At 37.6% G+C, this 15,096-nt stretch overlaps 1 protein-coding gene across 6 annotated transcripts in view; it reads right to left on the minus strand.

Annotated features, from left to right (window-relative positions):
• Positions 1-15,096, minus strand: part of ARNTL (aryl hydrocarbon receptor nuclear translocator like) — a 53,447-nt gene that overhangs the window by 18,166 nt on the left and 20,185 nt on the right. For 3 of the 6 annotated variants that reach the window (XM_014952561.1, XM_014952558.1, XM_014952560.1), the window contains exons 2-8: positions 8,651-8,774; positions 7,776-7,923; positions 4,323-4,343; positions 3,274-3,312; positions 2,920-2,961; positions 1,957-2,114; positions 429-508 (exon numbers count right to left, since the gene is read on the minus strand). In XM_014952561.1, coding sequence (XP_014808047.1) covers positions 429-508; positions 1,957-2,114; positions 2,920-2,961; positions 3,274-3,312; positions 4,323-4,343; positions 7,776-7,915 — 480 coding nt within the window. In that variant the 5' untranslated portion in view covers positions 7,916-7,923; positions 8,651-8,774. Of the gene's footprint in view, positions 1-428; positions 509-1,956; positions 2,115-2,919; positions 2,962-3,273; positions 3,313-4,322; positions 4,344-7,775; positions 7,924-8,650; positions 8,775-11,693; positions 11,798-15,096 lie in introns of those variants that run through there. The other 3 variants (XM_014952563.1, XM_014952562.1, XM_014952559.1) reach the window with 2 other exon arrangements.

Genomic DNA, 15,096 nt, shown 5'->3' on the forward strand with positions numbered 1-15,096 from the left:
GACAAGTGAGACATAACTCTCCACGCTACAAAAGAAATATACAGCAAGCAGCCAAACATTCTAAGTCTGGTTACATCAGTGACCTCAAAAAGGGTGTTCGTTATATCACTGTAGACTGAAAATCATGTCAAGGTAGCCCATGGCAGAAAGTCTGCACGAAAACAATTTATGTAATTTTGGCTCGTTTAATGAAATAACTGAAGATTCTGATGGTTACCATTAAAATCCTCAGATGTCCCTCTTAAATTATTCTGCTTAAATTAAGAGATGCTAGTCATCATTAAATCTCGTTGACTTTATGCAGTAGTCTTGCAGATTTCTACATTATCCTCCATAATCAGAACATTCTTCATCTGAGATACAAGGCAGGAAAATACTGCCTTGTATCCACAGACATTAACATCTCTTAATTAAAAACTGAAACATACCCTGAGAATAAGATGTTTTAATTCATCATCTGATAAAAAAGCAGGCTTATAGTTTGCTTCCGTATATGGGTTTGTAGCACCTAAAGAAAACAAACAAACAAAAAAATCCCCTTATCACAAATTTAACAATACATACTTAAATGTGCAATTTTCCTTTGGCTTCTTATGCTGTTCTTCATTGCAGGTGTTCTTAAAAATGAAAGTTGAATTTTGGTTTTGTTTTAATATCAACATGAGCTCTGTTGGTATTAACTCAAAAAAGGATGAAGCTTTTTTTCTAAAGCACAAATACTGTATTATGTATCAATGCAAATTAAATGCCTTCTGAAATACAAGTGTTCCTCAACATCCATTTTATCCCAAATGCTATGCTTGATTTATCATCTGTTTCAGAATTAGAAATGAAAACTAAGAGCCTAAAAATAAAAACCTTCTAACTATTTCTTCTGTTTATAACTCAGCAAAACATGACAAGGTCATGTAAACAGATTGTCAATTAGAAACTTAGAAATCAGTTCTGTTATTCCATACCAAAGACAAAAAAGAACGTTGCAATGACATCATCTCACAATGCCAAAAGCCCAAAATTAGCAACAAATGAGGCATCTATTTATTAAATAGTAGTTCTTCTCATTCTATTCCCTTCAAGACAAAAAAAAAAAAAAAAAAAAAAAAAAGAGTCAACTTAGTAAACGCTGAACTGCTAAGAAGTACTGACCTAACCAAATGACAGTGGCAGAACAAGTTAAGCCTTTCAAACACAGTAGGATAAATATGATTGGAAAACACCAAGTCTCCTATAAACTAGAACACCAACTCTTCCTTTAAATTAGCTGCATCACTATCTTTTCTCAGGGTCATATTTCTCAAAGGCTTAAGCTTTCACCATCATCACCCAAGCACTGATTCACTCTTATGTGAAGCTTTAGGACATACAGAAAGTTGCAACAATCCTAACTCTTTCAAACCTCTATGTTTCCCTTCAGGTGCTTGTAACAGAAACTGGCTAAAAGGACTAAAACTAAACTTTCAAAGTATTTTTAATTCTTTCACACAGAGCCAAAGGTATGAAAACAAAGCCTCAGAAGTCCTGTAGAAATCATAGCTACACTTAAAATCTAACCTCTGTATCCGAGAATTTCTGCACATTGCCTGCCCAAGAGCATGCCTCAGTGCTACACAAGATTCAACGTGCACTGCCACAATTAATAAATGTTTTTTCTCTCCCCCCCCCCAGCCTCAGCTGCCTTGCTTTTGTTGGATTTAGTAATGGTGATCAATCAGGTCAGACGACAGAAAATTATCCTTTCCTCACTCACAAATTTCCCAGTAAGATCAGTATATTGGACCATGACCCAGGAAGTTATAAATGAACGCGCAGCGTCAAATGCTAAGAAAAGGAGTCATCCTCCCAAAATGCATTCACTTACTCCTTTTTGGCAAAAAAGGGCAAGAAAGGGAGAAAAAAGCATGCCATCCTCCTCCAGTCCTGCCCTGCCCTGTCCCCCCTCCACCCCCATCTGCTTACCACGTAATGTTTTCATATGCTGGACAGCCATTCTCAGCACAGTGAGTTTATCGAGCTTCCGAGACATCGCGTTGCACGTTGGTACCAAAGATGCCAGTTCATCTATAAAACTATTCATTTTATCTCTACGCCTTTTTTCAATTTGACTGTGAGCCTCCCTAAACAAGTAAGGTGGTGAGGAAAAACAGAAAAGCATGAGTAAATAAATAATATTAAAAAAATCTCCACAGCTAGTATAACAAAAACGCAAAAATAACCCCCTTCTGATAATTAAGTTGTCCTTTTCATGAGGATAAGAGGGTATCTACATACAGAATTCTTCAGACAATTGATGTTCATTATTTGTGTGAGAGTTATTAGCACACACGTTCTTAGCACATACACTGAAATATAACTGGAACCATAAAGGTCACAGATAAGCAAATTCCAGTGTATATAAATACTGGATAAAGCACTCAACTAAGAACTTACAATTGCTATACTATATGAATGTACTAAGTATTGAAAACAACCTTTTGCTGTGACAATATACGTCTGCTACTGATCCTACAGCTTTCCATTTGAACTAAACTCTTCCTAACCAGGAAAAACGATGATAAACACTAAGTTATTTCATTTTTGTTTTCCATTCTCCTGTATTACAGTCACTGTTAACACTTTTAACCCAGTATTGAATTTGAAAGAAACAAGATTAAGAATGTAACATTATCAGAAGCATATACAGACTTCAATTTCAACTTTAAGATTGACAGAAGTGAGTAAAATCAAGTTACCTAACAAGTTAGCATTTTTACAAAACTATATGCAATTTATATATGAAAAATGTTAACAGTGCAAAAATATGGAAAGACAAAGTGAAAGCTAGAAAAAAAGATTTTTAGGATAGGAAACACATGTAAATATTTCATGTATTGCAAAAGGCAAGAGATTAATTGTTTTCAACAGATTTATTTAGAGTATTACCTTGCATTTTTTATTCTGCCTTGTTGGTCTGTATACTCCAATCTGTTGAGAAATGGTGTCACAAAGTTAAAGTGTTGAAAACACGAAAAACCACTCTTCTAATGCATCTTACATATATACTGACCCTCATTAAAATAATTTTTTTAAAAAAATTGTATATTTATTTAACCTTTCTTTCAGAAAATATCATTATTTGTAATATTGTAGCTCAAAGATTAACAATCTTAACCCTTTGTCCCAGCAAAGAGACAATTTGGGACACCTCACCACAATGACACTGAAAACAGGTATCTACACAGAGGATCCTATGTCAGTACTGTGAAACTAAAATTTTAGTGACTGTATCAACAGTACCTTCCATGTTGGTCATCTTTATCTGTATCCATACCTTCCCTGCAGAAACAGAATAAAGCAATATATCACAAATTAAGCAGAATTAGCAAAATTGTTATCAAACTATCATAAAATTAGAATAAAGCATTCCTGTCTTCTTTAAATCCTAAATACAAAAATAAGAATAGAAAAGTGAGAACTTAGAAGGACTAGAGAAGTTGTGTGGTTTTTGTAATATTAAGACATTTTCTTAAATTAGTTGTCTCTCCTTTGGAGCTAACAAAATGGCATAGTTTGATGTGTTTGACAGTAAAACATGCTGCAGTTCAAAGATATCATCTGTTATAAAAATGTTTTTCAGTTAACTAGAGGGAAAAGAAAAAGCCATAGATTTTTCTTGCCTTCATCAGAAATAAGGCTACTGACTTGCATTTACTGTTGTTAAAAGTTCGACCACAGCCCCTTATCAAAGTGCTTAGCATAAAATTCACAAATTTCCCTGAATAACTTTGTGCAGATGCCAGTGTGTTCTACACTTCAGTTTGCCTTCTAGTATTTCATACTGGGGTAGGAGATGGTAATAATCTAGACCAGTGAACCACTGGAAATGGCCAAACACACAAACAGAATGAGACACTGTATGAAACTCACTAGGCACATTTTAAATTAGTACAACTTCCAGTGTAGATACATGGCTTTTGCCTCAACATGAAGAAAAAATAATAATGTAAGGAAGAAGGCATGAAGAATTAAAAGGATCCCCGTTACTACATTTTAGCCATACTACTACATTTTAACCATATGTACAGAAATAAGGAACGTGTTCCATAGAGGTATCTGGTGCAAAAAAGTTGAATGCCTAAGACTACAGCACTGTTAGACAAAAGAATTAGGAAGAGAATGCCTTGATACATAAATCTGCACAATTGTGCTTAAATGGACACTCTTAGGCCTGGCTTGTTCTGGTTTAATATTTACCTGCAAATTTTAGGCAAAGGGGAGGGAAAAGCAATGAAAAACACCAAGCATCTTTTTCAAGTGAAACTGATTATTAAAATATTTATACTTACTCAAAAGGAAAGCCATCAAGTCTGAAAAGAAAGAAAAATAAAGTACACCATATATAGGAATTAAGAATAACGTCTGTTGAAAATCTCAAGCTAATTTATATTCTGTTTGAAATGAAAAGCACAATGAAAACAAGACAATAGCAGTGAGTATATTCTAAGGTGACAAGCTTGTTCAAATGAACCTACTTTCTGAAAGGGTAAATCTGCTTTTTAAGAAAAGATAGCATAGTTTATTACACTTAGTATGAAAAACTAGTAAAACAACAAACCTAAATTACTTTATGCAAATAATTGAGATACCGTTTCATCTTCAGAAATAAAAGATCTGTGCTTTATGCATGTTGTCCCTGTAGTTAGGTAAGTGGGATTTCGGAAGACTCTAAGGCCAAAAATAAAAAAAACCCAACGAAACAAACTAAAAAATGTATCCCAAGTTTCTCAGGTTTTGATTCTGCCCAGCAGAACAGATGAACATTTTTTTCAGTCAGTACTAAAGTCCTAATTCTGAACTTTATACAGACTTTATCATATCATAAGGAAATTAAACAGAATTTCTACATGCAAACTAACTTCTGGCATCACTTCAAGACTGTAAACTGATCATGAAATACCACTGAGCTTTAACATGTTAAGAGGCTATGGGCTTTCTTAACAATAAACACGGTAGTCTTTTGTATATTATACATTGCACTTTTAGATCAATTATCTTTGCTATTAGTTTGTAAAAGAAGTTTGAATAATGCTAAAGGTTTTCTCAATCTGCACTTTTGGGTTACTGTCTTAGTCAGTGGCTCAAGGCACTTCTGCTGCTCACAAAAAAATAGCACGCAGGTCTAGAACGGGACTCGGAAACAGAAACGAGGCATCAGTTTATTTGGGTTACTGTCTTAGTCAATGGCTCAAGGCACTTTCTGCTGCTCACAAAGAAATAGCACGCAGGTCTAGAACAGGACTCGGAAACAGAAACGAGGCATCAGTTTTCCACTTGTGATGCCACCTTTCACTACAGGATGCTGCTTGTTGCTAAATTCTTTTTAGCCTTAGAAAAACCCAGAAAGCAAAATCTGAAGAGAGGTACAAGGCAAGTTACAAATGCTTCAGGATAGTTTGTTTTCTAATCATATATTATTTCAACTGAAAACACTACTCCCAAGAAAAGAAATTAACTGTTTATAGACCTGTGCATGAAGTCTTGGATTCCAGCATTTGACTAAAACAGACCATAGTGGAGAACAGACAACCTTTCCTGAAGTGAAATAGGTTGGACAGGAATTTTCCTGGAGGAGTGGCAGGAGAAAGGATTGAGAAGAAACTGGTGTGGAGAGCTGAAAGCGCAGCTGATGAAAATGATTGCTTGGACTGGAGAGGTGAACAAAGAACTGCACTAAAACAGTCAGGTTCTTCCTTCCTTATTCCCTGACTTCACTGGTAAATGAAGCATAAAACTGGATGCTCAGACAATTTATGTAAAAAATTAATTGTTAACAGGCAAAATCCTATTAAACAGTCACATTTCTGAACAACACTTACTGATACATACATATAAAAGTAGGGATCAAGGAAGTCTACCTTAAGCTCTATTTTAAAATAGGAATATTTACTAGCCACCATTTCCTTTGCAACACAACATGAGCTGTGGTATGATGACAGCTGTTGTAAACTTGTTTTACTCAGGATTCAAGGAAGTGTTTTCACATATTTAATAAAGTGCACACACAACCTAATGGGCAGAATTATAACTTACAAGAGCAAGCTGTCTTTTGGAAAACAGGACTTGAGCAATGCTTCCTACCCAGAAGAATAAAGATGGAGAAATCCTTTCTAGAGAAGAGGAAGTTGGTAAGATTGAGGCTGTTCACTGAATTTTGTAGGAGTCAATTCAACTAGAGGGAGTCACACACTTTTCAGGAAGACTAAATGTATATTAGAGAAGGTACGTATGCTGTATCTTTGTGGTCTTTAAACAGTACTTAACATTTTGCAGTTGAGTTCTCCTAAAAAGAAGTCCTATGCATGGGGAACTTAGTCTTAATTGTCATGCTCAGCATGGATTAAAAATTCTACCCCTCTCTGTAAAAAGAACTGTCAACAATCCAAAGACCCACGATGATAAAATCTGTGCTAAGTTACATGAAAATTGACTATATACATGTATTAATAATGGAAGGCACCCATTCACAAGTTACCCTGCAGCTAGATTTTGCAAAGTTACAATACATACAAGGTTTGCAAAGCAAGTAAGTAGGTCAGTCTTGGCGTACCCTAGTGCAGAAGACGCCCTCTCTGTAAAAAGAGCTGTCAACAATCCAAAGACCCACGATGATAAAATCTGTGCTAAGTTACATGAAAATTGACTATATACATGTATTAATAATGGAAGGCACCCATTCACAAGTTACCCTGCAGCTAGATTTTGCAAAGTTACAATACATACAAGGTTTGCAAAGCAAGTAAGTAGGTCAGTCTTGGCGTACCCTAGTGCAGAAGACGTTACATGTTTGGAAATTCGACAAACTTTACTATGACCTTCACTATTCTAAAGCAGAGTTGGTGTGATTTCTTTTTATTTCAAACACCTGCTCCAAGACAGAAGCAATGTCTTGGACACTGCTTCTGAGCACTGTTATTAGCAAGCCTTGCTTAAGGAGAAGCATAAAGCAGAGTTGGTGTGATTTCTTTTTATTTCAAACACCTGCTCCAAGACAGAAGCAATGTCTTGGACACTGCTTCTGAGCACTGTTATTAGCAAGCCTTGCTTAAGGAGAAGCAGCTTTCTTGAAACAAGACCACATTCTACCACTGATTCAGAAGAAGCCAAGTTTTTGTTTTGTCAGGAATAATAGCCTACAGTCAAGGACCAACACAAGATGAAATCGGTCGATTAAATGAAAGGCAGATATACTGCTGCAAACCAGTGACTATTCAGACTTATGTTCAACTGGGAGAACAAAATAGCTTCATCAGGCAAAGGTTGGCAGCACATTAATAGGAAGTGACTAAAAAGGCAAAAAATAGGTGAAGAAAAGGAACTATTCTCAGTTTTGCTTCTGCTTTTTAATGAGTTTATTATCTTCCCTCCCAAACTAGTCAGACATTCTATTTTCTAGGTAAATGGTTAATATAATCTACCTTCACACTGTACATTTCATCAGTATTAATTTTCCCCCCCCTTATCAGCCAAAGGCTTCTTTTCTCAGCCTCACCCCATTTGATAGCCCTCAATTCTGGCTGCACTGAGATGAAGGCTTTATTTCTATTGTTAAATAATGAACTTTCCTCTTAGTGCATAGTAGCTTTTTTCTTTATTAACACCTTTATGACAAGTTGCCAAGAATAACATGGTTGTGCCATGTTATTTAAGAATTGCTATAAATATTTCTATCATCCCCACCACTGTATTGTTTTGTTACAACCTCTTTTTAGCAGTGCTAAATCAAGAGAAATCCTACTTACTGATAATCAGTAGAGCTTCCCTTTCTTTTCCTATTACAATCCATTCCTGAAGTGCTAAGGGAACTGGAGATCAAGTCAGCAGGGTCTGGTGACATAAAGTCACTAATTGTAGAAGATATGTCCATCCTTTGGTCTGCCATTGGATTGTCTAACATAGAAAAGAGAAAAAAAACCAAACACATCCAAAAATGCATTATTAGAAGCAGAAGCTTACATATTTTTAAACAAAAAAACCCCAAATCTCAAACTTAGTATTCTTAAAAAATGCAAAAAAAAAATGATTCTATTATTTCTTTTTCTGTAAAACAGAAAATAGGCAATTTTTCCTTTTCCAGGTACTAGTGTATTGAATATTGCATACAAACCATGACCATTCTCAAAACACATAACTTAACATAATTGTTTTTAAAGAATTGTTAGCATGGTCTTTAACTAAACCAGGTTTATTCTTATGTTAACTGGCCAGCCAACTGCTTCTACCTAACATAAATAAAGGATAAGTTCTGTCTGTCTTTTGCTGACTGGGAACTCTGGTTTTAGTGTCTCTCCATTTGAAAATCATCCTATCAAAGTTCATAAGCTTTGAAAGTTCTAATTCCACTGAACTTTATGGAACAGAATTCAGAAGACTTTTGTAGCAAATCAGGTTAAAGAAACACATCCACCACAGCAGACGTCACAAATAAAAAAATTAATAACCCAATGATGGTCTAAGAAGAATAGTTAGAGGTGCAAATAAATCTAATTAGCTTTTTCATCCAAAACATACACATTTTAATGCTTTAGACAGCAAACAATTATATTGTTGGAAGAAACCCTGTGGAAAGCTTATTCATTACTAAATAGCATCAACTGTGAAACAAAAGAGCTTTTACCTGAAAGCCTGTCTTGAAAGCCTAGATCCACCTGGAGAAAGTCAATGATGCTCAGCCTGAAGCAGCTGATCACCTTAAAACTCTTCCATGCCTCATATTCTGTTAGTCAAGTACTTCCAAAAACCTGAATGGGAAGAAAAACAGCAAGCTTAAAGAACACTTTCAAAACAAGTTTGTTTAAAACAATTGTTTTTGACACAGTTTACAATAGCAAACAGATGTTTTCTACTCAAGGATCAAACTTTAACTTCCTTATAGAAGTAGAAGCTTTATCCATCATCAAAAGGGTTAGATGTTGGGATGTGTATCTCCAGTGGACCAAGCTCTGGAATAGAAGGAATCTCTTCAGCATCACTTCCCTTTGGGCCCTGCTTATCATTCATTTTTTGGTCTTTGCATAAAAGCCCTCCGCTCACAAACAACGATCAGATCGGAACACATTTGTTGTCAGATGCTACTACAATGACTCAAACTGCTGTTACAGTGCAAAAGACAGACTTCTCCCTTCACTCCTGGTAGCCTGGCTTTTAAGGTGGCCGTTAAGCTTGGCTTACTATTTTATTTTCCCTTGTAACAGCAGTTGGCATTTTCAAAGGAAAGAGGGGTTAAACATTGTTCTATTCTACAGGCTTAAATTTTAAATAAAATCCACAACCCATACTATAACTCAACTCCTGGACTGTGTCTCCCAGCTACACTGTAAACTTAGTGGCTGGCCTGCAGGTGGATGTCCTTTCCTTCCAGATTTCCGTCACAAAGCAAGTTTTTCAGGAAAGCTTACTATGCAACACTTAAAAACACTTAAAAACAACTTAAAAACTGTTTTAAGTCTGCCTAAAAAAAAAAAAAAGCCTTTTGGATACACTGTTTTCTGGTTAATCCATCTGTGAACACTGTGACTGTCTTTCCAACCTGCAATGACAGCAGAATTTCCCAATCACACAGCTCAGCAAGCTCCCAAGACACACTCAGAAGTTCCCAAGTCAAACAACGGGTATTCTGGCAACACGACCACATCATAACCAATTCTACTGAATCACATATATAGACATGTTAACAGTTATAAGACAACAGAAATCTCACCAAATCCAAAGTCAATGGTATCATTTTCTTCAGCTCTGCCAGAATAGCAAATTCAGAATTTATTTCAGAGGTTTAAATTAGCTAAATTGCTGCTCTTGTTACAGTAATAGCAGTAAGGATCACAGCTCTTAAATTTAAGGTTGGGCAAGTCATTGCCTTAAAACCACCAAGGTGTGGAATTCTAGAAGCAGAGCTTCCAAACTGCCACTCAGGAGTCCTTCTCCCTGTCACCCAACAACTTCTCTGTGATTCTCTCTCAAAAATGAAAAAGGAGTCAGGTATGTGTGGCCATACTGGTACAGGCAAGTTAAGAGGTCAGCTGTCACCAAACCGGCACTAACATAAGCTAAATCAGTAAAATTTAAGTCAAATTATAAAATGCCACTGAATCCATAACCACGGTTTATTTCACAAGGCTTTCATTCACACTAATACAGTCACTTATAAACCTGGCCTTCCGACACCAGCCTTTTCCTGGTTGTCTGCTTTGTCTCCCTTACTCAAAGTAGTTCACCAACTATAACCTCGATTACATTGCTGTGGTTTATGAGATTACTGCAGCTTAATTTACAAGCCACCAGTTAAACCACAGTGATGACTGACCATCTCTCTGTGCTCGGTTCAGTTGCAAAAACATTATCTTCAACCTCAGCTGACGTGCAGAAGTTAGCTACAGCTAAACTTAATGTGGCCCGTGGCTAAGCCTTCTGAATCCAGTGACAGAAGTACTCTCATACCAAACTACCTATGATGTCACAGGCTTGGGGTTTTTTTGTTTGTTTGTTTGGGTTTGGTGGTTTGTTGTTTTTTTTAAAAAAACATTGTCCAATTGCTGTGCATCCATGATTCTGTCTTAGAACCTAATATACAACCCAAGCACTGTATAATGCACATACTAGAAACAAGTAGTTCCTAAAATTTCTGGCCCAACCACCCACAATTAATTTTCAAAAGTTCCTGAACACCTCTATATGTGAGGATTCTTGTTGCACATTTGGTGGTTTGTTGTTTTTTTAAAAAAAACATTGTCCAATTGCTGTGCATCCATGATTCTGTCTTAGAACCTAATATACAACCCAAGCACTGTATAATGCACATACTAGAAACAAGTAGTTCCTAAAATTTCTGGCCCAACCACCCACAATTAATTTTCAAAAGTTCCTGAACACCTCTATATGTGAGGATTCTTGTTGCACTCACATTTTACTGCATAATGTAATTTCATGGACCACTTATGATGACCTCAGTCAGAAAGTTGGGATGAGACGGAATCAAAAAAGAAAAAAGGGGGGGAAAAAAGGTTTGTAAGTTTAACACAGTCCTTTCCCTTTAAGAATGCCTGCAACAGTCAGCATTTTACAGCTTAATAACCAGAACACCGCACAAGTCACTGGTGTGCTGTAATAAAAAAAAAATAATAAAAAAAATTCTTTTGTTGTTCACCTTGAAACAAAAATTTCAAAGCAGTTTTATAGAAAAATTCTTGAAATCAAGTGTCCATTCAGCTGTGTGCTATTTTAAATTACAACCAAATGTCTATATTTGACAGTTTTGAAGCAGCTATTTTAAGTATCTTGACCATTTAAGCAGAACAAATTACATAAAAACGAGAATTTTCAATTTCTTTTCAAGTCAGCCCTTTCTCTACCACATCCCAAATGCTCATCCCAGTTCTACCAAGCACAGTCCTACATTTTAGCATTACAGGAGTTCGGAATCACACTTGTCTCTTGAAATGAGGTTTAAAGTAAAGAAAATGTCAACCCAATGATCAGAGCAAAAGTCAGTATGCTCTGCTATAATAAATAGTGATCAGTTCAGAGAAATATTTTCTTCAAGGCATTCTTAAAATTCTGAAAAATTGAATAGTTTACTATCTTTTCAGCCTCCAGCTGCTAGTTGTTCAACGGCTCAAAAAAAAAACCCCAAATCCCTCTATGAGAAGGAACACAAAAGTTACCCATATATATAAGCCAAGTCCAAATCTTCCATTTATGACGCCCAGCCTGTTGCCAAAGTACTTCAACGACCTACTTGAAAAAATGCCATGTAGTCCACTTCCTGATTAAATTCTCCTGTAGATGAGAATCAAATGATAATATGTCATTGTATCACATGACAGTGTCTCTCCACAGTCTGTTTGGGACTACTTCCTTCAGGATTCCCCTCCCTTGCATTCAATCTTTCTCCAACCCCCTGCAACAAGGCTAATGAGACAGTAAAAACAAATCTTACTGTTCATCCCTTAAAAAAAAAAAAGTTAGATGACACGTGACTAGCTTAATCATGCAGCAAAGCTGATCACGAGTACATAAACACCTCTGAGCAAATCAAGGTCAGAGCTAAAGTAGGTCAACTACAACTGCCAAGCACCCATCTGGGAGTCAAGACCTCTTTACAAAAGCACCACCAGTTTCAGTTGACTCTTGCCTAGGGGTAACTATCTCCAACATACATACGTATTTATTCTAAAAGTTCATAACTCTATGAATCAAAAACGTCTCATATCTTAAAAACACTATTTCACAATGACAAAGGAAAACTATGGTGTGGTTTCCTTAAGAAGTAATTGAGACAGTAAGTCACCGTCCCTATGCATAATGACTGAATCAAAAACAGCTACAGGAAGGAAATCACCTACTTCCATTCACAGCAATGTTCCATCTCCTAAGTTAACTGTGACAGTACAAACTAGCAAGAACCAGAAGAATAGGCATTGTAGGTGGATGTACACTCCAGATGCACACACAGTCAGTAATAGTGGGAGACTTCTACCCAGCAGCACAAGGACTGTAAGCATCCCTATGAAGATTTTGGGATGCACACCAGCACATATGGGCATGGCTGCTGCAAGTAACCAGCCGTTCCTACATCACAATCTTTATCATTAAATACTTTGTAGGAATCGAAGGAAGATCTTTGGACTAAAGCAGTGGTATTTTCCCTTTGGTATTTAAGGAACAGCTGCCAGAATACTTCATATTTGCCCAAAATATTGATACTATTTTGTTTTAATGGCACATTTGTGTTCCTTGAATGCCCTAATATTATTTGCAAGAACACCCTGTACTCCCAGAAGATAAAAACCCCTATGGCTTCCTCTCACATGCAGAGGCATCTCACCACACCCTCTGGAGCAAAGAAGTGATTTTACCCTGGTTTGCTAGTTGAGGTCATCCTTTTATCACTCACTCAGCATGTTTGCCAACCTCGGCAACCTACAATCCACATCTGAGTTTTGGAATTCTTCCATACCCAAGCTCTTAGCAACATTGGTAGCTCATGTTTTGACCCCATCCTTAACCATGCGTACAGAGCAGCAGTGATCCAACCACCTTGTGCACCTCTCATGTCAGCAGCTGCTGCTATCCAGCCCCTCACAAGAGGGCACAGGCATCTTCAGCTCCGTAGAAGGCAGAGGCACAACCTTCAGCTGATCAAGAGACTTACTGTTCTAACAGCTGCTCTCCATCTTTCTTCAGGAAAAAGCAGCAGGCTGGAGAGAAGCATCCCATGAATTTAAACCAGCCGCAAAGCTACAAGATGAATCATTTTGACTTAGGGGAAAAAAAGTCTCCAATAAACTGAAGGAAAATTCCACAGGCACAAAGAACATCTTTCAGCTCTAGGAAGTAAACGTAAAGGCAGTTTCTCAATATATCAACATACTCTGCACACGCACTCCCCTACTGAAAACAAGTCAGTTCATCTCTACTGCCTCTGAGAAAAGACAGAATGAGTCATATCATGGCATCACCCCACAGGAGTTTTCCAAACTGTCATAGTGGTAATGGAGCCACAAGACACGATTCTGATTTTTGTCTTCTTCATACAGCACTTAGATTTCCAGTACAAGAGGGGCATCAGATCAGATGCCATCTTTCCTTGATTAAAAGGGGAAGTGCATAAAACTTTTACTTCCAGCTATTTCAACAAAGGACTTCCCCGTTGTTCAAAAACCAAGAATAAGTGGTAACTAAAATAAATTTCTCTTGCACTGGGGAGCTCAGAGCTAGAGTCAGGAACACAGAGTTGTCCCACCAGTGCTCAGTAAGCAGGAAGGGTCTCTTCCCTCAGCCTGCTGACAACATTACTCCTAATGCAATCCAGGAGGCTTTTGGCCACCTTTGCTGCAAGGGCACCTTTGCTGGCTCATGAACCCCCAAACTGTTTTCCAAATGGTCAGCCCCTCGTCCATCCTGGGGCAGGGGGGGTTTCCTCTCCAGATGTGGGACTTGGCATTTCCCTTTGTTGAACTTCATAAGGTTGTTGCTGACCCTTTTCCCTGGCTTGTTGAGATCCCTCTGATTGATAACACCCACGTGGCCTACCAGTTACTCCTCCCTGTTCTGTATTATCTGTAAGTATGAAGCTTCAGGCAGCATTGAAAGAAAGGGAACGAGGCTGGTTCTTGAAAGAGAACTGCACAGATTTAACAACCCCCCAAAATCCTAGCTCATGTTCTTCTGTCAGTGAAGCGAATAAATGTTTGTTTCAAGGCTGGTGGAGTCCCACAGGAAGGCCTTACAGATGGAGATGTGGACCATTTTCACAGCAGAAGATGAAAACCAGAACAAAACCAAAGCCAATTCCAGGAATCAAACCTGTTTCGACTGAACGGGGTCTGTCTGTGCTATGGATGAAGTATTTGCCTCTCTAGTACATACCTCTAACGATCCAGCTAAAAGTCTAGCATACAATTCTATGGAATAGTCACTGAGCCTGTATCATTATCAGAAGCAGCATCCTGACTAATCCAGTAACCCTCAGACACGGGAGATTCCATTTCCTCTCATGTCACAGGACCATTTGCCTCTCTGCTCAGTGAACCTACCCAGTGAATCCCAGCCAGAAGAGCATTTCCACAGAGCTTGCTAGTTTGCAAACATTACTGAAGACTTGATCTAGCATAAGCTTCTCAACAGCCAAGATTATATTCTTTGAGCTCTTATTCTTTGAAGTAAGCTTATGTTGGCCCGTTTACGTATTTCATTTTGGGCAGCCATCAAAAGGAAACATCGCAAAGGAACTAATCAAGCCCTTGTGAAAAGGTAGTGAGGCACACTGTACTAAGATGCTGCTGTCACCAAAAGAACTTGGCCTCCTTCAATAATCAATCCTTCAATACATGTTCTCCCTGCGTTTCCAGAAACTGCTTGCACAGGGAAAACAAAATGGACATGCCTTTCCTGGAAGACCAAGTTGCCAGGGAATTCTGCAGCACACCTACCAACCATGGTTGTAACCTACACATGAAGCAAACTATAGCCTCTCTACAGGCTTCTGGGAGCAACAAGTACTGGTCACACATCACTAGATACTGAGTGTAACTGTATCAGTGCTAAGTAATTCCTAAGCTCAGC

Source organism: Calidris pugnax, unplaced genomic scaffold (assembly GCF_001431845.1).
Source record: "Calidris pugnax isolate Ruff unplaced genomic scaffold, ASM143184v1 scaffold248, whole genome shotgun sequence".
In the NCBI taxonomy this organism is placed as follows: domain Eukaryota; kingdom Metazoa; phylum Chordata; class Aves; order Charadriiformes; family Scolopacidae; genus Calidris; species Calidris pugnax.